The sequence below is a fragment of the Aspergillus ochraceoroseus genome, assembly GCF_002846915.1.
Source record: "Aspergillus ochraceoroseus IBT 24754 chromosome Unknown P175scaffold_10, whole genome shotgun sequence".
Lineage (NCBI taxonomy): Eukaryota > Fungi > Ascomycota > Eurotiomycetes > Eurotiales > Aspergillaceae > Aspergillus > Aspergillus ochraceoroseus.
The window spans coordinates 587,376-611,704 of NW_024468485.1; the positions used below are offsets into that span (position 1 = coordinate 587,376).

Below are 24,329 nucleotides of genomic sequence, written 5' to 3' on the forward strand. Positions count from 1 at the left end.
TTGCACCCTAAGTCCGTCCACAATCATCTTCAGCTACGGATCTAGATTTCCCCATTTGAATCAAATCAAACCAAAATCTGTCACGAGGAATGAAGGATATACGAGCTGAGGTAGCCACAGATGTGCAAATTTCCGATCCTTCAGGGAGACCGAATGCCTCCTGGTTCCGTATAAATAGAGGTACATGGGAATCGGATTATTGGCATATCCAACTCATCATTGTTGATCATCATTGATCATCACTGGCTGCCCCTTGTCTTTCCTTTTTTTTTCCCCCTCATTCGTTTCGTTTTTTAGTCCTTCGTTTGTACCTGTCCAGTTCAGACCACAATGACGGTGCCTGCGCTGGCCTGGCAGATTGGTTGCTTCTTCGGGTTTTTAACCTGTACTACTCCCCCTGGTGAATGGCCGGAAACTCCAACAGTTATCTCTTCTGGGCCTCCAACCAGCACTGCAACTAGTATTACTACGAGTGTTGCTACTACTACTACTACTACTACTACTACTAGTAGTAGCATTACCCCCACGGTCACTACCACCCTTACCACCGGTGTTACGAGTACTAGCTCGACGGCCGGGTCCTCGACTTTTACCAGTTCATCTTCTACTAGTACTTCTACCACTACTGTTTCTACTTCTACTTCTGCCGTCTCGACCCCTACCTCGTCCAGCACAATGACATCTCTCAGCTCGACGAGCATTCTTCCATCTGCTACGGGCACAATCGCTGCCAACATCCTGGTGATTGCTCGGGATTCTAGTCAAGCTGGAGTTGCGTCTTCTGGTCTCAATGCATACGGTATTCCGTTCACCACCCTTCTGGTACCCCAGTCGGGTGTTCAGCTTCCCACCCTTAACTCCTCTTCTGGAGGAAACTTTGGAGGGATCGTGGTTGCGGGCGAAGTGAGCTACGACTATGGCAATGACACCTGGTCCAGTGCCTTGACCGACGACCAATGGAACCAGCTGTATGCCTATCAGCTTGCATATGGAGTGCGCATGGTGCAAACCGATGTCTACCCCGGCTCCAAGTTTGGAACCACAGCTGTAACCGACGGCTGCTGCGCTGATGGCGTTGAGCAATTGATCTCCTTTTCTGATGTGAGCGATTTCCCGACTTCGGGGCTGAGAACCGGCGCTGGAGTGACTACAGAAGGGCTTTGGCATTATCCGGCCTCGATCAGCGACAGCAGCACGACCAAAGCAATTGCTACCTTTGCTGCCAATTCCGTGACCAACACCGAATCGACAGCGGCGGTGATCAACAACTTCAACGGACGGCAGCAAATGGCATTCTTCATCTCCTTTGACACCACCTGGAGTGCCACCTCTAATTACCTGCAGCACGCATGGATTACGTGGGTTACCCGGGGCTTGCATGCAGGATATCGCAGAGTCAACCTCAACACCCAGATTGATGACATGATGCTGCAGACAGAAATGTACCAATCCACCACAGACATCTTCCGAATCACTCCTGCCGATATGGACGGGATCAGTAGCTGGCTCCCAACCATCCGCGCCAAGTTGAACCCTGGCAGTAGCTACTTCGTTGAGATCGGCTACAACGGCAACGGAAACATCGAAGCAGGCACGCGAGCCCTCGGTTACGATGTCTGCACTGGCGGGGGGATTGAGTACGACATTCCCGCATCTACTGCGGCCGAGTTTAGGAAGCCTCTTGGTACTGGCTCCAGCGTCTGGCCGACGACTCCCGCTTCGTTTAACTGGTCGAGTACCTGCATGGCCTCGGACAATCTCCTGGCTTGGTTCCAGACCCATGGCAGCGACTACGGCCATCTGTCGCACACGTTCACCCATCTCTCCCAAAACAATGCGACTTACTCCGACATTAGCAAGGAGATCTCGTTCAACCAGGCCTGGCTCCAGCAGGTTGGGATCTCCTCATTCAACCATTTCACTTCCAACGGGATTATCCCCCCCGCCATCACGGGACTGCACAACGGGGACGCGCTCCAGGCCTGGTGGGACAACGGCATCACCAACTGCGTCGGCGACAACACGCGGTCGGCGCTCCTCAACCAGCAGAACCCCATGTGGCCATACTTCACCAACGTGGCTTCGGATGGGTTTAATGGAATGCAGGTGAACCCGCGGTGGTCGACGCGCATCTTCTACAACTGCTACAGCCCAGCCTGCACAGTCCAGGAATGGATTGATACATCCGCGGGCAGCGGCAATTTCGACAACTTACTCGCAACTGAGCGACAGGAGACAATGCGCCACTTCTTTGGTCTGTACCGCGACGGATACATGTTCCACCAGGCCAATCTCCGCAACGCAGACACCACTCCCATCACGGTCAACGGCGAGACGGGGCAGTACTCGATCTTCCAGGCGTGGGTTGAGACCCAGGTCCAGGAATTTGTGAGACTAGTGACCTGGCCCGTCGTCACGGCCACTCACCAGCAGGTTTGTCACCTCTTCTTCTTCTTCTTCTTCTTCCTCCTCCTAGCAAACCATGCAGGGCTAATTCAGGTTTCCCCATAGATGTCCGACTACTTCCTTCAGCGCTACCGACGCGACCAGTGCAACTACTCTCTCAGCTACGTGATCTCCAGTGGCCATATTACCGGAGTGACGCTCTCCGCTAACAGCAACACCTGTGGCGCAACTATCCCTATTACTTTCCCGGATGCGCCTGCTGATTCCCACGGCTTCACCAGTGAGCAGTTGGGCAGTGACCCCGTGACGGTGTGGGCCCAGCTCTCGGGTTCCCCGGTGACATTTACTCTTTCTACTCCTATCGCCTTGTAGTGGATGGATGTGTGTGTGTGTGTGTGTGTAACCCAGCAATCAACATCTGTATTCTTAGTACTCGATAGTGCAATATCTAGTCTAGCATCTAGTTATCGAAACGATGTAATAGGAGATAATCATTATAATAACAAAAGAAAAGAAAACAAAAAAAACAAACAGGAATGACAAATCTCCTCAAATGCAAGTATACGAGACATTGCTGGTGATTTCCGAGCAATCGAACGCAAAGCCAAGTAAAAAAAAAAAGCCTCATCCTCCCAGTTTCAAATCCCACCAGCACTCAAAGAAAGATCATCGTCGTTCAGCGAATGCATTTCTTGGCCTACAGATTTTTGTTTCACTTCATTTTCAAGACCCGAGCCGCGCAATCTCACAAACTCAATTCCTCTGCGGAGTATACGTACTCTACTACGGAGTACTAGATCGTTCATCACCTACCTAACGGAATGGAGGACTCGGTATGGATGACATGCAGTTCAACCTCCAGCCCTCTCTCTCTCTCTCCATCCTGGTCTTCCAAGAAGGGTGCAGAGAGCATCTGACCGTGGAATGCATGTAGGGTTGCATAATTCGCTAGAGGCTTTTGCTGGGTCTAGAACGTCTGGTCCGATTGGAAAGTGAGATAGATGTATGTATATACTTTAGGTATTCCCGTAGTTATACTCTGACCGAGAATGAGGGATATTATGAGTACAAGTATATGGAGAGTCTATTCATGGAGGTACATTCTATACTCATTTTGTGTACATTTTGTGTACATCCATGATACATATATATATATATATATATATATTCTATATGTACGTGTACCTGTACAACAGCATCGCTTAGTATTTCCTTTTGCCTATCACTGTCCCAAGACTAATATAATTCTAATATGTACTATGACGACGTGTGAAGGTGACAAATGCTGCAGGAGAAAGCGGGATTCGGTTAGACAAGCTCAGTGTGACGGTCAGGGTCAGGGAATGTATTGTCAAGGTATCCGAGAAGTACTCTAGTACATAGATAGCGGCTGGGCAAGAGGGGATTTCTTCCCGTTGTACATCTCTCTCCGTCTCAGCCTCAGTAGGTCGGGTCCGGGTCTTCCGTGGTACATACATCTTGGATCTGGGGAACAATGTCTTGTTGAATATTGTGAATATTTTTACTATCAGTACCACGGTAAGAAATGGGGAGAGAGAGAGAAGTATCTGAATTCTTACTCTCCGCTTGGATATGATCAGCCAAGAACAGGTACTTACTACGGAGTAACTAGTTAGTTAATCTAAAGCCCTATGCCAGCATCTCCAGCCGGACGAGTTATGACTACAGTTCTCGTCACGCCCTTAGCCGAAGTCGAGATTCGACTACTCCGTATCTACATGGACTCGGGTAGAATGGTCTAGCGGAAGAATCTAGATTGAATGAAAGATTGGATCACCTTACGAGGCAAAGTTTGTCACGAGGTTGCGGCTCGCCAGGTCGCCAGGTCGCCAGGTGGCTACCAAATTTGACTAGTTGGGACCAGTAATAACCAAATTTCATTACCATATGTGACAATACTAGTGGTAAGTCAGTAATATATTCTGTAAAGCTACGGGATTTAAAATCACCTATCTAGTAGTACTAGTTGTGACTGGTCAGGACCAATTCAAGTAGTAAAATACCACCTGGCGAGACAAGATTTGGTATGGTATACTTTTCATGGTATAATACAGTATATTATTTCTAGTTAAGACTAGTCAAGACTAGTACTTACTTAAGTAAAATATATATCTAGATTAGATTATTATAATTATTTTTAAAAAAGAACTAATCTTATTAATAATTACTAGATATTACTAGTAATAACTAGAATTTTTAATTTTATTAGTATTTACTAGTAATTACTAGAATCTTTAGTTACTACTATCTAGATAATAAGATATAGATTATTAGAAAAGATTAGTATATATTTATTTTTATTAATTATAATTAGAAGTTCTAGTACTACTAGTAATTACTAGTAAAATTAGAAATTCTAGTTATTACTAGTAATATCTAGAAGTTCTAGTATTACTAGCCCTACTAGTAATTACTAATAAAATTAGAAGTTCTAGTTATTACTAGTAATATCTAGAAGTTCTAGTACTACTAGCCCTACTAGTAATAACTAGAACTTCTAATTTTACTAGTAATTACTAGTAGTACTAGAACTTCTAGATATTACTAGTAATAACTAGATATATATTCTACTGTAATATACCATGAAAAGTATACCATACCAAATCTTGTCTCGCCAGGTGGTATTTTACCACTTGAATTAGTCCTGACCAGTCACAACTAGTACTACTAGATAGGTGATTTTGAATCCCGCAGCTTTACAGAATATATTACTGACTTACCACTAGTATTGTCACGTATAGTAATAGAATTTGGTCATTACCAGTCCTACCTGGTCCCAACTAGTCAAATTTGGTAGCCACCTGGCGACCTGGCGACCTGGCGAGCTGTACATTCGTTTGTCACTCCGCGTCAGACTTGAGTACCTGGAGGGGACCGGTACCAGGTCCATACCGGTACTGGAAAACAACGTATTGATGGAAGTGGTAATTTGCATACAGCCCATACCGGGGACAGTACTTCCCAGCCCTAAACCCGAGTCCAGCCCAACACAATTTCACAGCACCTTTGTAGTAGTGATGCATCTTATATCTTAAACCAGCACAATCACGTTCACTAATAATGATAATGATATGATGATTCGGTAACTGCAAGGACTCATTCCACATTAATTCCCTGATTGCCTCCAATGTTTCATTTTGCTCAACTACAACACCCCTGGGCCACAAACGGATGGAATAGCCACAGCGCTAGGAGGAGTTTTTGCCTGCGCCGCCTCCTTTGTACTCTGTTCCGAGAAATATCAAAACACCCTCCAACGCAAGGTCGAACGAAGCCTTCTAGAATCCTACAAATTGATCAGACAGTGCACTCACTCACTCACTCACTCACTCACTCACCCACTCCACATCAAATCCCGCCAAATAAATAAGCGGCAACACATTGGGCCAGTAGGAGAACCACAGCACCCTGCCTGCCTACATTGCGTTGGGGAATCGAACAAAGAATCCAACATCGACTGCGGCAGGCTTCCTTCACCCTCAGTGGTGAAGTCTCAATGGGCCAAGCAACTTGCCCCCTTTCAACATAATTCCAGGCAGACCTCTTAAATGGTTGTGTAACATCTGAACCACTCCCTAATTAATGATGTGAAGCCCTGCTGGTGCTGCTGGCAGTGCTTCCTTACTTCTTACTACCTTTCTCTTCATCTATTATTCTATTTTTACTTCAAACAGTCAACAGTGGATTTGATTCACGTTCTAAACCCTGAACAAATCAAATATCAACTGCGTGCTGCAAGGGTCTCTCTCTCTTCTTCGTATATCCATATCGAACCCTTTTTTTTTTTTTTTTTTTTAATCTTATCACTATTTTGATCTCAGGGTCTCACTCTCCCCACATTCTTTCTCCAGTCTTTCCACACTACCTTTATTTTCTCGTTTTTTTTTTCTCTGTTTTTTCTTGAAATCAAACCACCCCCCCCCCCTGTTTCTATTGATATCATTCGCTTCTATTTTTATTTGTACTCTGTTTCGATGGGACCACCCGAAGAAACCGCACTGAAGGACGGCTCCCCCAAAGGAGGGTGGAAATCCTGGACCACCAAGAAGAAGCTCATTGTCCTTGCCTCTGTACTCGTCTTTATTATCGTCCTTGCCGTCGGTCTTGGAGTCGGTCTTGGTCTTGGTCTTGGTCATGGAAGTGGAGGCGAAGGAGAAGGCGAAGGAAGTGGAGGAAGCAACAACAACACCACCACCACCACCACCAACGGCACCAGCTCCGCCAAATGGCAGCCTGCTGTTGGATCCACGTGGCAAATCCAGCTTCTATACCCGATCAACGATACCTCAGTCGACGTGGAAATCTACGATATCGATCTCTTCGATAATACCAAGTCCGTTATCGATGAGTTACACGGTCTCGGGCGTAAGGTGATCTGCTACTTCTCGGCCGGCACGTACGAGGACTGGCGGCCTGATGCGGACAAATTCCGCCGGGCAGATATCGGAACCGGCCTGGAGGAATGGGCAGGCGAGAACTGGCTGAATATTTCGTCGCAGGGCGTGCGCGAGGTCATGGTCGAGCGGCTGGACCTTGCGCAGAGCAAAGGCTGCGACGGGGTCGACCCGGATAATGTCGACGGGTACGATAACCCGAACGGACTGGGGCTCACACAGGCGGACTCGGTCGATTATATGAATTGGTTGGCCGGGGAGGCTCATGGGCGCAACATGTCGATCGGTCTCAAGAACGCGGGCGCGATCATTTTGCCGGTGATTGCGAACATGCAGTGGAGCGTCAACGAGCAGTGTGCGCAGTACAACGAGTGCGACAACTACGGGGCGTTCCCGGACAATGACAAGCCGGTGTTCCATCTGGAGTATCCCAAGCAAGACGAGAACAATAACCACCTGGTGACGGGGGCGAAGAAAACCAAGGCGTGTGATTTTACCGACTCGACCCGGTTCTCGACTCTGATCAAGAACATGGATCTGGATGAATGGTATCAGACCTGTTGAGCGAATGTAACCTCACGACATGGGAGTTGGGGAATTCTGGCATGGACAGGAGATTTGTATTCAGATTTAGTGTCCCTCCCTACGTAATCAATTTGTACACTACTCTACTACTACCGCAACAGCAACACTCTATAACTAACTAATACGGGAGATTTATTCATAAGCACCATATTCAAAACAAGTCCTGACTAACTGGTGCATACTCCGCAAGATAGATAACCAAGTATAGCGTAATAGTGTCGCAGCGGGAGGCACGACCCCACTACTACTACTACTACTACTACTACTACTACTACTACTACTACTACTACTACTACTACTACTACTACTACTGGTAGTATGTTCCATCTATCTATCTACAAGGTAGAAATCTAGAACTCCCCGGTCTCACCCTCAAACCGGTGCGGTGCACCCACCAGAACCGCAAGGTCCACTACTCCTCGCAAATCCACCCACATGGCACGATCAACAATCGAGATCTGGCTGGTTCATCCAATCCACTAGTGATATAGTTAGTTACTGCCTGCCGGAGTAAGTAAGCTAGGAGATCGGTTCCGCCGTTGCATTGAGATTCGGCTTGTCCTGTTTTACGTAGGGCAGAGTATACTCCGACTCCGTGCTCCGTGCTCCGTACTCTGTACTTTGGATAGTGGATAGACATTCGCTACGTAATTGACCGAGACAGCGGACATGATATGATATATATCTTCCTACCTAGGTACCCCGGGTACTAGTAGTAGAGAGTGGATCTACCGGGCAGTACTATTTATATTTACTTTGTTGTACGTAAGAGAAGTGGCTGTCTCTGTTCTCTGTTCTAAGTAGAGTAGAGTAGAGTAGAGTAGATTAAAGATGAAGTTCTTCTTCTACTGCTTGTGTTCATTAAGTTCGTAACTACTTGCTAAAGATAGTAATCATGTAGTGTGTTTGACATATATCTGTACGACATAAGTTAGGTAGCTATCATGATACGATGCATAGATATTGTTTGGATTGGATTGTTATGATACTAGTACATAGTAGGTGGTATATTACAGAAGACAATACTAGTATCAATACATCAATTAACCCTGTGGATCAAATCGACATATCACAGTTAGACTGAGTTAGTTACTCTGCTAGTACATAGTCCTTCCAGATCCCCGGCCCGAATAAAAAATAACCACTAGTTACGATAGAAGAAAGACGGAGTCGAACAGCGGTGTCACTTTACGAGGTGGCACCAACAGTGAGGCAGAGTCAAGAGAATTGGGTATCCATGTTAAACCCATAATAAGCACCTTGGAAACGATCGGATCGCGAGGGGAAAGATTAGGTTAAATAACGAGGAAAGGTAACGAAGGATCCAGGATGCTCCCGACTCGGTCCACAACTATTCCTATTATTATACATAGTTAGTTATTGTAATGCCCGAGTGGGATCGAATTTTCCAGCTAGCGTTGCGTAGCGAGAGGAGAATGAGATCGCTGGTTCCTCCGACTTTGTTTCTTTTCTTTTCTTTTCTTTTCTTTTCTTTTTTAATTTCTCCAAGGCCAGGATCAGGGGGGGAAAATGATGAACCTCTCAGGTTTCCCTTTTTTCTCTTTCGTGTGAACCATTCCCTCTACAGAGTCCAGAGTCCAGGTCCAGAGTACTCCGTACATACCCCCGGCGGAACTAGGACAACGCGCCCTGTAAGCGAGCGAGCGAGCGAGCGATTTGATTTGTATTCCAATTCTTGGGCAATGTTCCTTGGCGGCAGGACATGCGTTGGCGCCTCGTCTCTCGGGCTGATAGGAAACCTGCGAGTGGGGGATTTGCCAGTCCCTAGCAAGCACACTCTGCTCCATCCAGACTCCAGACTCCAGAGCAATGTGTGTGTGTCCATTCAGCCCAGCCATGTCGGATAGCACGGGTGGCTGAGCTCAAAGTCTTGGGTTAGTAGACCAGCCACGGACCTGAACCTATACCTCCTTCTTCATCCTACACTGCTGCAGGTGCAGGTGTCGTCCGGATTGCCCCTTTGGGATGTTCTGTTGCTGTCAAGCCAAAAAAAAAAAAAAAAAAAAAAAAAAGTCAATCGAGTGAGATCGTCCTCTCCCGTTGTTTTCATTGGTAAAGTGTGGTTTTCTCGAGTCGCTGGTTCGGAAATCCACACACACACACACACACACATATCAAATGAGCGTCTGGTTAAGACTTCCCGGGGTTAAACAGCGGCAGAGCTGAGATCGTTGCTTTGTGTGCGGTGCAGGGTTGTCTCTCGAAATCGTGAGACATTCGGAAGAAAAGCCAGCCATATATCAGACTGTAAGAGTGCAGTGCTGGGGAACTATGGGCGTGTGGTGTGGTATTATCGACTGGCTCCGCATAGGAGAATAAAATATCGTGTTAGAATTACTCCGAATGTAACACGATAGATATGTGATGCCCCAGAGGGAGGTTATTGTTCCGCCTCAAACCTCGTCCCCTCGGCCATTTCCCGAGAATATGTATGTATATCGATCGCATGGACCTCACCTCACTTTCAGCAGAGTACATCTGCTGGCGATTAATAATGCCTCTCGTCCGGTCGGTCATGACGTCCCTTATATCGCCATCTCCCGAGGCTGTCTGCTATCCGGCTCGTTTGCGGATCTATAAATACTCTCTCTCCCTGCAGCTGGGAACCTGTGTCTGGTCTGTATGTCTGACCAGGTACCCAGCCAGGGTCGGATCGGAGCACTCGGTGCATAAATGCGGGTCTACTCCGTATTCGCAATCTAAACTGTGTCGTCATGTCTGGGGCTCTTTCTTCGTACTCGCTCGTAACTAATAGTTAGTTAGTTACCCGATGAATCACCATGGTGGTGATATTCACGTACACCGATCAGGATTCCAGTATGTCCGGAGTAGAGTACATCGCCTAAAAGCTAGTAGAACAATTTGTTGGAAGTGGATAATAGTACCTAGGTTCATCCACCTTAGAATTAGCCACAGCCATCTGTCACCCAGCCATTGTGTAGGTTTTACAGCCCCCTCCTACACAGACAGTACCTAGGTACTTCTCTCTCGAGTCTCTTGTGTCTTTCTTTTCCTCTCTCGTCGAATCATCCTCGCCTAGAGCAGACCAGGTACAGCAACCCAAAGACCAATTAGGCAACCGAACCCAAGAACGAGCATCAGAATCGCCGCACCAGGGGGAGAGAAAACCTAATTTTTGTTTTTTTTTTCTTTTTCTTTTTCTTTCCCCTACATAACTGAATCAACCTGAGTCAAGTTGCTCCAACTGACTAGCTCTAGTTGCGCCTGGTTCTTCCGATTCACGAGGCTACCCTAACTACCTATGTACTACCTACCTACATACATAAGCGCCTACTTACAGAGTAAACTAGTACTAGGCATGAAAACAGGTACGGGCTTTCGATTTACGATGCGATACTTGACTTGACTTGGCGAGAGATACTTATCTGCCCCCCCCCCCCCCCCCCCCCCCCCCCGTGTCCCTGATCGCCGGATGGAGTGGTTCGTTCTTCATTCTAGTAGACTTTGTACCCTACTACTGTGCATGCATTACCGGGTTGGAGTTTGATTCCAGAGTACACAGGTGCCAGCTGAGGCCATTTGACGATAACGAGGCCGACAGGCATTATTATTATGATGACTCTACCTCTCCTGGGTTTGTGAAATCCTTCCCTGGATTGGACGGAGACTCGAGCAATTGGATGATATTCTGTATACGGAGGCACTATACGGCTGGACAACAACTGAACATGCAAAAGTAATGAAAATTACCGCCGGCTATTTTGGTACTTCGCACTTAAGTAGTACTAGTAGTATGTAATTTATACCCGCCATAGCGCCCCACTGTAAAGAGGAGGAGCATTGAGTCGATTTTGGATTCTGACACAAAAACGAAGGGAGAGAAGAAAGAAAAGTAAATGACGGACATGGGAGGTATTTTCCTTCCCTGCTTTGTTTCCTCCCTGTTTCTTTTTTTTTTTTTTCTGTTTCTGTTCATTGGATAAACATTAGGTAAATCGCAAAGCATGGAATGGATGGGACTTCAGATCAAGATCTAAACTATCAAAATCATCTCTACTCTAGATATAGGTATAGTCAACTTCAGACTAAACAAGATGCAGCACCGATATTACATTAGTCGGCTGTACCAAACAGATCATCGATTCATTCGGCCATCAATCTCACAAACTCGTCCCACTTTCCTCCAAAGCTCGCATAGTAGTTGGTGCTCAGATGGGTAATGAAGACTTCATCTGCGACCCGTCGGACTTGTCTGACTAGTTCACGGAGTTTGGACCCTTCCACACTGTCTGGCACAGAGTGGATCACCGCGCACAGCTGGCTACGATTGCTGTTCGGGATCTCCTTGAACAGCTTAGCCCTGTTGCGCGCCTGAAAAGTGTCATAAGTTGCCTCGAAAACCACAGTAGAGTCCGCGCTGGACATGTAGCGAGAGTCTGGAATCGCTCCAGGATTATGAACAATCTGAATGTTGGCAATAATTAGCATTCCACGTAGCCAATGGGCTCACAGTTATCTAAGCCGGCATAGAGGAGTTCAACCAGGGTTGAGGGGTAAAGGATCAATATGATTGTAGGTTCGCACCGTCAGAACAAACAACAAATGAAAATTGTACGGAGCAGCCGATGTCATAGAGATAGGCAGAAAAAAAAAAAAAAAAAAAAAAAAAAACAAAACAAAAAGAGAGACAAAAAAATCGAACCAGATCAAATAGGAAAAACCCTCCTAGAAGGATTCATGTCAAGTACTAGTGCTGATCTTCGCGTGGTAATCGCCATGATACAGAAGTATTACACTTACAAAATTGTCTGGACCCAACCCAGGCGTTTTCTTCACTATCGCGGCAAGCTCTTGCAAATACGCTAAATGGTTAGCATTATATTGCTGTGGTGTTTCGTCGACAAATATTCCCCGGACGGCCAATTTGGGGTTGGAGCTGTTGGCCGGCCATGCCGCGTACGTTTCGATATCTTTGCGCACCAAGGAGAGATTACGCGCTGCATAGCTCGTGTGGATATACCCTAGCAAACGTACGTTTTCATAAGCGGCCAATTTAGGAATTTCCCTAGTGTAATTGCCATCAGGCAGGGCATTTGGACCCGGGCCGTTACCAGGGTTCACGACGATGGTGAAGTTGACATTGGGGTGTGTCGAGATCCTGTAGCGTTCAGCTCCAACTTCGATAAATCACAGATACCCCTAGGCCCACGCTAAATTCCTTGCAGGTGGCTGATGGTGTTCGCATGGGCGCGGATTATCGATTTGATGAACAGGGGGGTGGAACAGGGAGGAGGAGGAGGAGGAGGAGGAGGGAAGGAGAGAGAGTGTTAGGAAAAGGACCTACACATTTTCCAGCTGATCCCACGCACCAGGGATGGGGTACACATAAAGAGGGACAAAAACCTTTGCTTTAGGACCCATGCTATTTTTCTTGTGCAAAGTCACCACAATTACAGAGGGTAGGATGATGGCAAGGAGAGTAACAAAGACAAGAAGCAGGGCCAGAATGAGGTGAGAAGGTCGGCGGGAGAGCCAGCGCCAGCCCCTCACGTGTTTCTCTGGCCCCATCCCGGGCATAAAGGACAAAGGGCGAATGAGTAGTAGTCATAGTAGTAGTAGTAGTAGTAGTAGTAGTAGTAGTAGTGCATCATATTAATATGGCAAAAGAGGACTCCAAAACCCAAAAAAAAAGTGGGCTTTACTAAGGTAAGGAAATAAGTAACCCAGCCCTCTGAGCTCAGTGAATACATATGTAGTAGATCTGTAGGGAGCCAGACATACTTTAGTCGAACCGCGTACACCCAAAATAGAGCGGGTCAGGGTTTGAGCCATGCAGCAAGTCTCCGGTTAATAATGATTAAAATCGAAACAATTCGTTTCTCCCTGACTTAAAGTACCCAAGGAATCTGCTGCAGTCCAGTGGAGAGGCACCTTGAGTGGTTTGATACTGGCCAACGAAGGCGAAATCAATCCGAATGCCTACTTTAACTTCTTGCTTGGGTTCCAGTCTCGAGAAAGCTGACATCCTTAATTAATTATTTTTATTTTATTGATTTATTGATTTTATTTTATTTTTATTTTTTTTGGATCTCGCCATTTTCTTTTTCTTTTTCCCTTTTTTTTTAAAAAAAAAAAAAAAATAAATTCTTGTTTGTTTTCACATTTCTACCCCCCTCTTCCCCGTCTCGCATTCGTTAGCTTTTAAGGATTATGCGCTGTTGTAAATAAGCAAGTCACGAATCACGATATCTTCGCCTGACCTAGCCAGAATCAGGAGCGGTTACATCAAAGAGTCCAGCAGCAGCCCATGTCCTTCGTTGACAAACTTGAGAAAGTATAAAAATTTGTGAACTCCTTTCTTTGGGTATTCAATCTCGAGTCACTCACACTTGTTGTTGAAGTTTGACTGGATAAATTTCTCCCGCTCTTTGGGGTCTCTTGTTGCATTTGACCAAGCGTCTTGTTTGTTTCACATATCCTTTACCAATAATTGCATTTCGTCTTCGAAGGCGTCGATGATGGAGAGTCCTCAACAGTCAGACGCAAGCTCTCCTACGGAACCTTGTTCTCCGACATGCGTAGATACACCGGCAACGCAGTTCTCCGTCTTGTTTGATGGGAGCCTGGATGAGCTACTGCGTAACTTCCCTCTTCGACAGTACATCCTGGTGACTGGAGGCCTCGGGTTTATTGGAAGTCACACAACGTTAGAGCTGCTCAAGGCCAGTTATAACGTAATCGTGATCGACAATCTCAGCAACTCGTTCCATAGCGTTTTCAACCGCATCAAACTGCTGGCGCTGAAGCACCACGAAGAGCAGGGATCACAAATGCCGGCCTTACATTTGCATGCTCACGACTACCGGGATACGAGTGCCTTGCAAAGCCTTCTCGAACAGTACCAGATCCAGTCCAGATGGGGCTCCCCAAAGTCTAAGATTGCTGGGGTCATTCACTTTGCCGCCTATAAGGCAGTTGAAGAAAGTATCCGAAATCCTTTGAAATACTATGCCAACAACGTGAGTGGTCTTATCGATTTTGCCACAACCTTGGGGCATTTTGGTATTAAAACGTTCATATTTTCTTCATCCGCCACCGTGTATGGTACTTTGGCGACTTCTGGTCTCCCACTGAAGGAGGAGCTCTGCGTCCATAAGGAGGAAATTTTCCACGGCTCAGACGGGATTGGTAGAACTGTCTTGCCCGGGTGCACGGGAATTACAAACCCATATGGACGAACAAAATGGATTTGCGAAGCCATTCTTGCGGATCTAGCAGCCTCGGATCCTGAATGGACTATTGTGGCTCTCCGTTATTTTAACCCAATCGGCTGCGACGAATCCGGTCTACTGGGAGAGGATCCAAGACAAACACCAACGAATCTTCTCCCCGTGGTGGTCAAGGTTATGACGGGAGAATACAAGGAGCTCCAAATGTTTGGGACGGATTGGGATACAGAGGATGGTACTGCTGTCCGCGATTTTATCCACGTCACCGACCTGGCTCGAGGCCACATTGCAGCCCTCGACGCAGCCAATGAAGGGAAGCTGATTGAGAACTTCCGCACCTTCAATTTAGGCACCGGAAAAGGCCACTCAGTAATGGAGGTGGTTGACACTATGGAAAACGTGTCTTGCAAACAAATTCCAACTAGGGCTGCTCCTAGGCGCCCGGGTGATGTTGGTTCCTGTGTGGCAGTTGCCACCAGATCTGAACAAGAGCTTCGCTGGAAAACAGAGAAGACCTTGGAGGATGCATGTGACAGTCTGTGTAATTTCTTGAATATCAGCGGTCTGTCAACTTAATGTTGCTATGTTTCAGTCTGTTTCCTTCCTGATATGTGGCGTTTGGTGTTCTGGTTCACCCCTTCCCAACACTCTGGCTTCGCTCTCTTGATTTGATGTTTTTCAAGACCCCATTTTCTTTTGTCTTATTCATTTGCATGATAGAAAGATTGTTTGAGACGCATGTCACAACGCACAGCCTCTGTCAGACACCAGTGTAGTATATCCTGATATATTTGGCTTTGTGAGGATGGGGTAATGATTTGACGGGCTAGTGTCAGAGTGCACCGCGTTGGTATCTCTCATAATGATTAATATAATAAAAAAAGCTTTCTTCACATCATCTCAGATACCTCATTAGTGTAAATCGAGCTCTTCGTATTTGAAGCTAGCTGTGCATGTTGGGCTGGTTTACGTGGATTTCAAGTGAAAAGCTAGCCCACTAGGCAAGAATAGTTATCCACAAGTTAACAATCTGCTGGAGAAGTTAGCACAACACTGACAAATTTATCAGCTTTGTAATGAGAAGGCTCAGTTTTATATAAGATCTTGTATTATTTCACCTACACGGATCCATTTAAACTCAATGAGGATCCACCAAAGCTTACAGCCTGTCAAGTCCCTATGGACATGATGAATTTAGAAGAAGCTTTTTTTGCCCAGAAGCAAGTGTTTGGGCTAAAATCAAGTCTTGGACTCAGTGGGCCTGCATTTTCGTCAACTCGGAGAATCAACCCCTCCTGTAGGCTGCTTTGTGTTGTATATAAAGAAATATCAACGAAGTCATATCTTATCTAGCACAAAATTAGTATGAGGTTCCAATAAATGCTAATTTCAAAAAAGCTGCCCAGGGAAGGCCTGTGAGAACCATGCTGAGCTCCCGAATTATTGTTGAGCATTCAGCAAACACTGAGAAACCAGTACTGCCCATTCAAGTAGGGAAAATAAGACAGGCTAGCAAAATTTCACTTGAGGTTACAAGTGTGATCCCACTACCCATATGTAATGTACAAGAGTTGCAGTAATCGACAACAGCATCTGACGGAGAGCATGACGTTTGAAGGACTTCCTAAACAAGTAAATTTGAACCGTTTTGGTCTTTGACCCGCGATCACTATTTAGCTTGGGCGGTGAATCACGTGATACAACAGGCTCAAAATCTACAAATAACTGCGCCTCAATCCACCCATCATCAAAAGCATGTCTGTGTCGAGGCACGGAAAATGTAAAGAAGTCTGGTCCAGTATTTGAAATTCATGTTATTAGAGAGATATCTACCAAATTACGGCTTATATCCCGCGCGGTCAAAGTAAAGCGTGTCGGGCTCTTCACATCACGTGCTTCAAACCTCCGGCTTGGCATTAAATTCGTCCGCAGATTTCTCGATACTTGCTTAACAACCGCGTTCTTCACTTTCGGTTTTAACATTGCGTTGCTCCACCGTCGAATTGTTGTGGGTGGGTTTAATATTCAAAATTTCTTGTTCTTCCCGACTCGAGATATCACGGCAAAATGATCTGCCAGCGCTGCCGGTCTAGCATCCTGACCCGACTCCAACCTCACACTGTGGTCCGGTCTGCGTCGGGCAGCCTTCCATTTCAACGCAGTCAATTCCGCAGCTACAGCGATGCAAAGCCCACGGTATTGGCTACTCCCTCGCCTCCAACACCTCGCCAGCCCGCTGGCGCCGATATTACCATCCCATCTGCAGCTACCCCTGGCGTGTCGCAACCCTTGAGCACACCCGAAGGGGTTCAGGTCGATGCGAACTCCGCGAAATCTCCCAAGCCAGCCATTGAACGGGCTCCCAGCTCCTGCCCCTCTGGAAGCAAGCTTCAAGGCCTCAACTACTTCAAGAACAAGCCGGATGTCCTCGCTCTGGAAGACTCAGAGTACCCCGAGTGGTTGTGGTCATTGTTGGATGATTCAAAGAAGGAGGCTAAGAAGGGCGGCGTGGATCCGAGCAGTATGTATACCTGCTTCTGGTGGAGGATTCTCGATGACACTGACCATACATTTATTTAGCCCTGAATAAGAAGCAGCGCAAACGTTATGAGAAGAAGATGGCAGCCCGGGCCGCAACGCTGCCCCCTCAAATTCCAGTCCACCATCATGCCACGGATATTACGCCTGCTGCCTACAACCGTGGTGAGGGTGCTCCCAGAGATTCATTACTGGATGCAGCCGAGAGTCTCGAGAAGCGTGGTGAGATCACAAAGAGTGCTAGAGAGGCCCGGAGGAAGGCAATCAGGGAAGCCAATTTCTTGCGTGGTCTCTGATTTGTTTTATTCAACGTACGCATTTGGGCTGCGCAGCTTCGGACACCCTGGCATCACGGTTCCAACATGGCTAACTGTACAATTATGGCTAACCTCGGTGTATAAATACCTGTTGAGATTTCTTCTTTTTCCATGTATTTTACGGGATACTTGTACTTCTTTCTTGTTTTCATTCCCAGAAAAGGCGCTAAATGCAACTTCATTTGAAATGGACCTTTACACTAGTGCTTCGAACATCTTTTTATTTACCTGCGTGGGCCCTTAATTGAGAATCTGGGACAGGTGATTGACGATGATAGGTAGCGCTTCCAGACCTCCTTATTGAGGAATATCCCACTCCTTGTCTTCGCCTTGGCCCTCCACCCATGGCAAACATGCATCCCACAACGTCTTGAGCTCGCCGTTTCCTAATCCTACCAATTGCTGAAAGATTTCCTTATCCGCCGTGTTAAACCAAACCAAGAATGAAACACATATGAAGTCTGCGTATCCCGGCCGATCACCTTCAAAAAACGGACCTGACTTTCCGGGTTTTCCTTGGAGCATCTCCAGTAAAGGCCTCGCGTCTACGGCGATATTCTCCTTCATTTTCTGAATTTCCTGCACGCCCGTGGGACGAACCTCCGAAAGAGGCTTGCCAAAATGCTCCGTCCGCGTCCTCACAAAGTACTCCTTTCCTCGGGCGTCCAGAATATGTGCCACTTTGGGAGCAACGAAGTGATAGACGCTGGAGGTAATGACCAACATCAGCTTATTTACGGCGAGTGCAAGCGCATAGCTAGCGTTCCCAGATGGGAACAAGGGCGGGGAGGGGTATAAATCATCCAGGTGGATGGCAATAGGAAGGGAGTCCATAAGCGCTCCAGATGGGTTGGACGTCACGGACGGATGGCAGATAGCTGGAAGGGTGTGCGTGAATATCGAGGTCCCCTCGGGATAAGGCTTGACGGACAAACTGGCGAGCAGCGGCGCAATATCCGGATAGGAGACGTATGTCTGCGTGTATGGGACACCCTTATAGTTTAAAATCATGCGAGTCTTCATCGTATTTGGCGACCATGCCTTCGCCGGCACTAGTTGAGCAACGGATTTTTAGCAACGAAGAGTCCATAAAGCAAGTCAAAAGGCAATTGGAACATACCGGGAAGACTGGAAAGGATGTCAAAAAAATGGACAGGAGTAGAGTCAGCCATATTCTCAATTCACTACCGAGTGGTCGCAAGTAAGTGAAGGGGGATTATCGACGGACGTTGCTTTTACTTTAGCTACGATTATTTATGAGTTTATATCCCTCACGACCAAGTGGGGGGAACCCATACCGTACCATTGTAGTGGCCTGTCCACAACTTGATTTATCAGCAAGTATGCGTAGTTATTCTTCCATTTAGCTTGGAAGGAATCGGGGGGTCTAACTCTGAATATGAAGCTGAAATTTTATTTCGTATATAAGGCCTTGACTGCATCTTCACTGATAAATCAATCTCCTTCAAGCTCTTCAACATATAACCTACCAAGTACTCCGTACAGGTCGCACTAACTAACTACATACCCCGCAATGGATAATAAGCACAAAAGTACCACCAAGGCTTCGATTGGGATATCACACATTTCGCTTCTTTTTCTCCTTTATTAACGCCCAAGTCAAATGAATCCTCCCACTGACCCTATCCGTTATTCGATCGTTGGAGAGGACGGGTGGCCTCAGGCCGCCAGCCCTCTGCCACTATGCCCAACCAGTGGAGCGAAAACATTCGATTCTCCTGTCGATCGTATCGAGCGGCCTGCGTACCTACCTAGGTATTTTCTCTTCACCCTTAGTCCTTTGTCCTGCTTTCTCTGCAGGTCATTAATGGTATTGTCTTTCTCTATATCAGTTTACGTGGCTTGCTTCTGTAGCTGAATATCCCACACCCCCTTGCTTCTTCTCTTATCCTTCAGCTGCGCCGGTGCTTGAAACCCCGCGCCTCAGCCTCGACCAAGCTCTGCTACTTTATCACAACACCCCTGCGAAAAAGAATTGATCTCAAAGATCCCTTCTTTAGAAATTCTTTACCGATCATCATGGCTACTGTAAACGAGCTCACTGAGCATGCCGCCCATATCTCTTTGAATTCGTCCTCTGAAGCCATCCCAGCTTTCTCGCCCTCTTTCAAGACTCACTTAGACCAAGTATACGGATCACTCACTTCATCCAAACAAAACCTTCTCAAAGATATTCAGCATGAGTCCCCTGATCAGACCTTGAGCGGAGATCCACTCAGCTCCTTAGCGGCGTTTCATGCCTACATGGCCAGTCCTGCGGCCTCCGCGATGCGGCCCGCAAATCCCCCTGATACCTCTGCACCTATTACAGATTATTTCATCTCCTCAAGCCACAATACATATTTGACTGGGAACCAACTGTACAGCAATGCAGCTGCTAGCGCTTATACTCACGTATGTCTCGCCTCTAGGACAAGACCGAAGGATTCATAGTAGTACAATGAACAAGTCACCGCTAATATTAATATAGGTCCTTCTTAGCGGTGGAAGATGTGTGGAAATCGATGTCTGGGATGGAGAACGGGAGTCCGAAGGTGATCACGACGATGACACAAGTAGTAGCGGCGAATCGCGACTGAGTTCGCTGTCTTCCAAAGTGGGGAGCATCATCCACCGTAAGCCAGCGCCTCGTGAAGTATCCTCAGGCCAGACAAACCCTGCTCCCTCAAAACCGAAACTAGGGTGCCCAGAGCCCAGAGTGCTCCATGGTCGCACTCTTACTAGGAGTACAACATTTCGAAAAGTTTGCCATGCAATCCGCGACAGCGCTTTCGTCACGAGCGACCTGCCCGTGATCGTGAGTCTCGAGGTACACGCGTGTCTCGAGCAGCAAGGGGCAATGGTGGAGATCATGGAAGAGACTTTCAAGGATATGCTTATTCAAGTAACTCCGGAAATGGAGGCCATGGAAACCCCTCCCCCGCTCGCGGATCTGAAGCGCAAAATTTTGGTCAAAGTCAAATGGGTCCCAGCGACTTCTGGCGACCAGGATGAGGTAGATGATCATCCTGATGACTTGGAACCGCTCTCACACACTACCTCGGCAAATACAACAGCAAGCGCTCGCCCTAAGAAAAGTTCAAAGATTCTACATGCCCTGAGTAGACATGCAATTTTTACAAAGGGCTTTAGCTTCAAGCAGTTTACCCAACCTGGTATGGACTATATACTCGAGCCAACTCCCCCAAGTCAACATATTTCAAGGCCTTTACTAATTAATTTGGAAAAGAGGCCAAAATACCAGGACATGTATTCTCCTTGTCTGAAAAAGCAGCTCGACAAGATGACGTAAAGTTCGAGAATGCTTTCTTCGAACACAATCGCAAGTTCTTCATGCGTATCTACCCGTCTGGTTTACGAGTCAATTCTTCAAACCTCGATCCCACATTCTTTTGGCGTCGAGGCGCCCAGATAGTAGCCCTGAACTGGCAAAACTCAGACAAGGGAATGATGCTGAACAGGGGAATGTTCGCAGGCGAACACGGCTGGGTCCTCAAACCCCAGGGCTTTCGAAGCACCGAACCAGAGTCCGCCCCCATCCCCCGGAGGAAACTTGACCTTACGATCGAGTTCCTTGCAGGCCAGGACATTGCTCTCCCTCCCGGTGATAAAAGCGAAAAGGGATTCCATCCTTACGTAGCCTGTTATTTACATGTGGAGACACCACAAGACAGCCCAGCAGGCTCTGGAGGGGAGAGCAGCACGGACTCGGAAAAATCCAGCTACAAGCGTGTGATTAAAAGCTCATCGGGTGCCAACCCAGAATTTAATTCGCAGAAGATTCAATTTCCACCGTTGTTGGGAATTGTTGAAGAATTGACGTTTGTCAGGTATGTTTTGTCTTCTCGTGTGAGATAGGCAAGATGGCGTTTGCTAATTGTCCTGTAGGTTTAAGGTCAAAGATGACGAGATCGGCCGCGACTCACTAGCCGCTTGGGCTTGCATACGATTGGACCGACTACGGGAAGGATATCGGGTGATCCGTCTTTGCAAATGTGATGGGTCGGAGTCTGGCGGTCATCTATTGGTCCGGGTCACCAAGAATATCTCCGAGATTTAGGAAAGCTCCATCCATATTCTAGTAGAATCTATAGAATCTTGTCGACAAGGTTATACCTTTCTAGCTAATACAGGATTATATTGGTCCACAAATCTATCCCATATATACATTTTGAATCGCCACTTCTAGAAGAGGCGAGATATGCCCTACCAAATCAGTATCACCCTGTGGAGCCTTCTAAACTATTAAAAGGGTGTGCGTACTACTATGGCAGTAGATGGTCAACTCGGCCAGAGGCCGTGGGCAATTTCCAGCTGTCATCTCAGCTGCGTTAATAGATAAAACTACAGATGGATTGTTTTGGCCATTTAGCCGAGCTGCAGTGCGGGGTAACCCGACCCAAATCCGGGGTAGTGTTCTAAAAAGGAAGGTGCAACCACGAGTAAACTGAACCAACTTTCATGCTTGGAATTGCTGGATCTGCTGGATCAAGTCTGCCTTCCAGCACTCAGCTTGACTCAATCTCCTTCCATTTTTGCGTCTCATGGCCCCAGTCAACCACGATAATAATGGCTGACACCAATCCGGGGAATAATCAGCCGGCGTCTAAATTCACTAGATGTAGGACAGGGTGTCTGCGATGTCGTAAGCGACGTCGCAAGTGTGAGTACTACAGTCCCCTCTGAGAGGCCGATAGCTAATTCTTCTTGTTTGTTTGAATCTCCAGGTGACGAGAAGAAGCCGCGCTGCCAAAACTGCGTCGATAAAAGTTTTGTGTGTAATTATGGGTTACAAGTGACATTTCTTCCCAAGAACTCCATCACAGTGACCCGGGGTGAACTCCACTCACTCAAGTCGGACAGCACCCACTACAGCAGCATTCAGGTGGGATTTCTTTCCCCTTGAAAACTAGTTGACTTGGAATCATATCATGGGTTCTTACTATATCTTTAGTTTGTTAATGAAGAACCGTCGTCAATTGACAATGTCACCTATGTGTCGTCTATCGAAGAATCACCCTCGCCTTTTTCAAGCATCTCTAGTACGGGGTTATCCAATCCGTCCCTTGGAAATGAAAATCCAGAGAAGAACACTGGCAATCTTTCTGCGATATTAGAACACACCACTGAACTCGACCAAAGCGAAAATTATGATGGAAATGACTTTCACCCCGATGCCTCCTCGGCTATGGCTTCGTGGTCGATGGGTAGCAATGATAGCTGTCAAAACAAGTCACCAACCCCCTTTAAATCACCAATCAACCGTGGTACCTTTAGCGACAAAGATGAGTTTGCCGTGCGCAGCTTGTTAGCGCTGGGAACTGGGGCTGAGGCTGGGCCTGAACCTGTCTACGATGCCGTTTCGGGAATTAACACGATACCCTATCTACAAAATATGGACCACAAAGTTGATACACCTCTTGCCAGCAGCGCCCCTAATAAGACAACTGAAGTCTCCTGCCCAGGTGCCCATTCGGGTTTTCTTGATGAAATCGTGGGAGATTCCACTCCCGTGTTGCGTTCTTCCTCAACCCTCGAGACTGGCTTAGTTACCGAAACACAAAGGCTGAAGCTTTTGCAGCACTATCGCTACCACGTTGCTCCTTGGGTAAGTTATCATTTCGATTCCGGATAGGCCAGGAAGAGACTCCCTAATTGACCCTTCTTTTTTGAAGCTTGATATCTGCGACTTGAAGCACGCTTTCGGCATCGCGGCGCTTCAAATGGCAGTTCACTCGGAACGACTCCTTTCTGTTTTGTTGGCTCTTTCGAAAATCTGCATTTACAAAAGATCTCGAGATTTTCAAATGATACATTCCGATGACTTTGGTGGTTCTCATACACCTGAACTTCCTTCTGATCGTCAAAGCCTTGCCTTACATGCGGATTTTACGGAAACCCTGCTTGTGAGGGTCTTTCAAGAGCTGCACTATCTTGTCTCTGACGTCTCTCATGCCTGGAGAAATATCAACGGCAGTGATTATGGACCATTGCAGTCCTTAGTTGATACTGCATATGGCTTGGATATCGATTCCGCTGTCTATTGGATGTTTTTCCGTTTAGGTATGTTGCCATTTCATTAATGGTACGCTGTCGTGAAGTTTGTCCTCTAACGTTACGCCAGACCTAGGAAAGGCTTTAGCCAACAATACCCCAATTCGGATTCAGCTCCCTTCGGTCACTATTCCGAGTCTATCGTTACTCTGCCGCACTGACGATGCCCCTGAAAGAGTTGCGCATTACACTCAGGCCCTGCTCTGGATGTGCGGAAAAGCCCTGATCATTGGTCATCGAGAATCAATCCCCCCACAGCGACATCAACTGACGGATACCTGGCTGAACGTTTTCGAAGAACTTAACCAGTGGCGTCATTCGAGGCCGCAGGAGTTTTACCCAATGGTGGAGCTCAATGGGGAGGATCCCAACCTCAACCCCGGGAGCCAGTTCCCTTTGCTGTTGTTTACAAATGGAGCTGCAGCACTGTGCAATCAATTATATCATACCGCGATGCTGCTGCTACTCGAATGTAAACCACGTACAACCCTCCTCAACAACCCTCATTCGCCGGTCTTATCCTCTCTATGGCACGCTCAGCGTGTCTGTGGCATTGCACTCAACAATGACCGTCGTGAGTGCTGGGACCCCTGTCTACTTGCTTCTTTCTTAGTCGCCGCAAGATACATGACACACGAATCGCAACAACAAGAGATTGTAGAGGGCTTTGACCGCATACAGGAAATTACTGGCTGGGGTATTGGCGAATACCTCACACAACTACGTGAGGAGTGGTCCTTCCTTGAAGGGGGGTCGAATGAACTCCAAGAGATCAGATAACT

General features: G+C 47.0%; 8 protein-coding genes across 8 annotated transcripts; 6 read left to right on the forward strand and 2 right to left on the reverse strand.

The window, feature by feature from the left end:
• Nucleotides 1–330: 330 nt before the first annotated feature.
• agd3 (putative extracellular serine-rich protein) lies at nucleotides 331–2,778 on the forward strand (the record flags this gene model as incomplete). Its single annotated transcript, XM_040894329.1, has 3 exons — nucleotides 331–578; nucleotides 690–2,433; nucleotides 2,512–2,778. 3 exons carry the CDS (start codon nucleotides 331–333, stop codon nucleotides 2,776–2,778), a joined length of 2,259 nt encoding a protein of 752 aa, XP_040748980.1.
• A 3,623-nt stretch (nucleotides 2,779–6,401) lies between these two features.
• On the forward strand, nucleotides 6,402–7,385 carry P175DRAFT_0512303 (endo alpha-1,4 polygalactosaminidase; the record flags this gene model as incomplete). Its single annotated transcript, XM_040898658.1, has 1 exon — nucleotides 6,402–7,385. The coding sequence occupies one exon, from the start codon at nucleotides 6,402–6,404 to the stop codon at nucleotides 7,383–7,385; it is 984 nt and encodes a 327-aa protein (XP_040748981.1).
• A 4,146-nt stretch (nucleotides 7,386–11,531) lies between these two features.
• P175DRAFT_0446131 (spherulation-specific family 4 protein) lies at nucleotides 11,532–12,956 on the reverse strand (the record flags this gene model as incomplete). Its single annotated transcript, XM_040894328.1, has 3 exons — nucleotides 11,532–11,852; nucleotides 12,189–12,546; nucleotides 12,733–12,956. 3 exons carry the CDS (start codon nucleotides 12,954–12,956, stop codon nucleotides 11,532–11,534), a joined length of 903 nt encoding a protein of 300 aa, XP_040748982.1.
• A 611-nt stretch (nucleotides 12,957–13,567) lies between these two features.
• P175DRAFT_0504891 (NAD-dependent epimerase/dehydratase family protein) lies at nucleotides 13,568–15,517 on the forward strand. The gene has a single exon (XM_040897972.1). The coding sequence runs from the start codon at nucleotides 13,907–13,909 to the stop codon at nucleotides 15,191–15,193; it is 1,287 nt and encodes a 428-aa protein (XP_040748983.1). The 5' UTR covers nucleotides 13,568–13,906; the 3' UTR covers nucleotides 15,194–15,517.
• A 779-nt stretch (nucleotides 15,518–16,296) lies between these two features.
• Nucleotides 16,297–17,675, forward strand: P175DRAFT_097569 (mitochondrial 54S ribosomal protein mL54). Its single transcript, XM_040901141.1, has 2 exons — nucleotides 16,297–17,138; nucleotides 17,198–17,675. Exons 1-2 carry the CDS (start codon nucleotides 16,685–16,687, stop codon nucleotides 17,449–17,451), a joined length of 708 nt encoding a protein of 235 aa, XP_040748984.1. The 5' UTR covers nucleotides 16,297–16,684; the 3' UTR covers nucleotides 17,452–17,675.
• Nucleotides 17,605–18,711, reverse strand: P175DRAFT_0504892 (glutathione S-transferase family protein). The gene is made up of 2 exons (XM_040897973.1): nucleotides 18,593–18,711; nucleotides 17,605–18,524 (listed from the first exon to the last, which is right to left on the reverse strand). Exon 2 carries the CDS (start codon nucleotides 18,493–18,495, stop codon nucleotides 17,770–17,772), a length of 726 nt encoding a protein of 241 aa, XP_040748985.1. The 5' UTR covers nucleotides 18,496–18,524; nucleotides 18,593–18,711; the 3' UTR covers nucleotides 17,605–17,769.
• An 801-nt stretch (nucleotides 18,712–19,512) lies between these two features.
• On the forward strand, nucleotides 19,513–21,553 carry P175DRAFT_0512308 (putative phosphoinositide-specific phospholipase C; the record flags this gene model as incomplete). Its single annotated transcript, XM_040898659.1, has 5 exons — nucleotides 19,513–19,887; nucleotides 19,964–19,999; nucleotides 20,186–20,648; nucleotides 20,723–21,323; nucleotides 21,382–21,553. 5 exons carry the CDS (start codon nucleotides 19,513–19,515, stop codon nucleotides 21,551–21,553), a joined length of 1,647 nt encoding a protein of 548 aa, XP_040748986.1.
• A 1,128-nt stretch (nucleotides 21,554–22,681) lies between these two features.
• P175DRAFT_0512309 (uncharacterized protein) lies at nucleotides 22,682–24,327 on the forward strand (the record flags this gene model as incomplete). The annotated part of the gene is made up of 3 exons (XM_040898660.1): nucleotides 22,682–23,101; nucleotides 23,169–23,556; nucleotides 23,618–24,327. 3 exons carry the CDS (start codon nucleotides 22,682–22,684, stop codon nucleotides 24,325–24,327), a joined length of 1,518 nt encoding a protein of 505 aa, XP_040748987.1.
• Nucleotides 24,328–24,329: the final 2 nt, after the last annotated feature.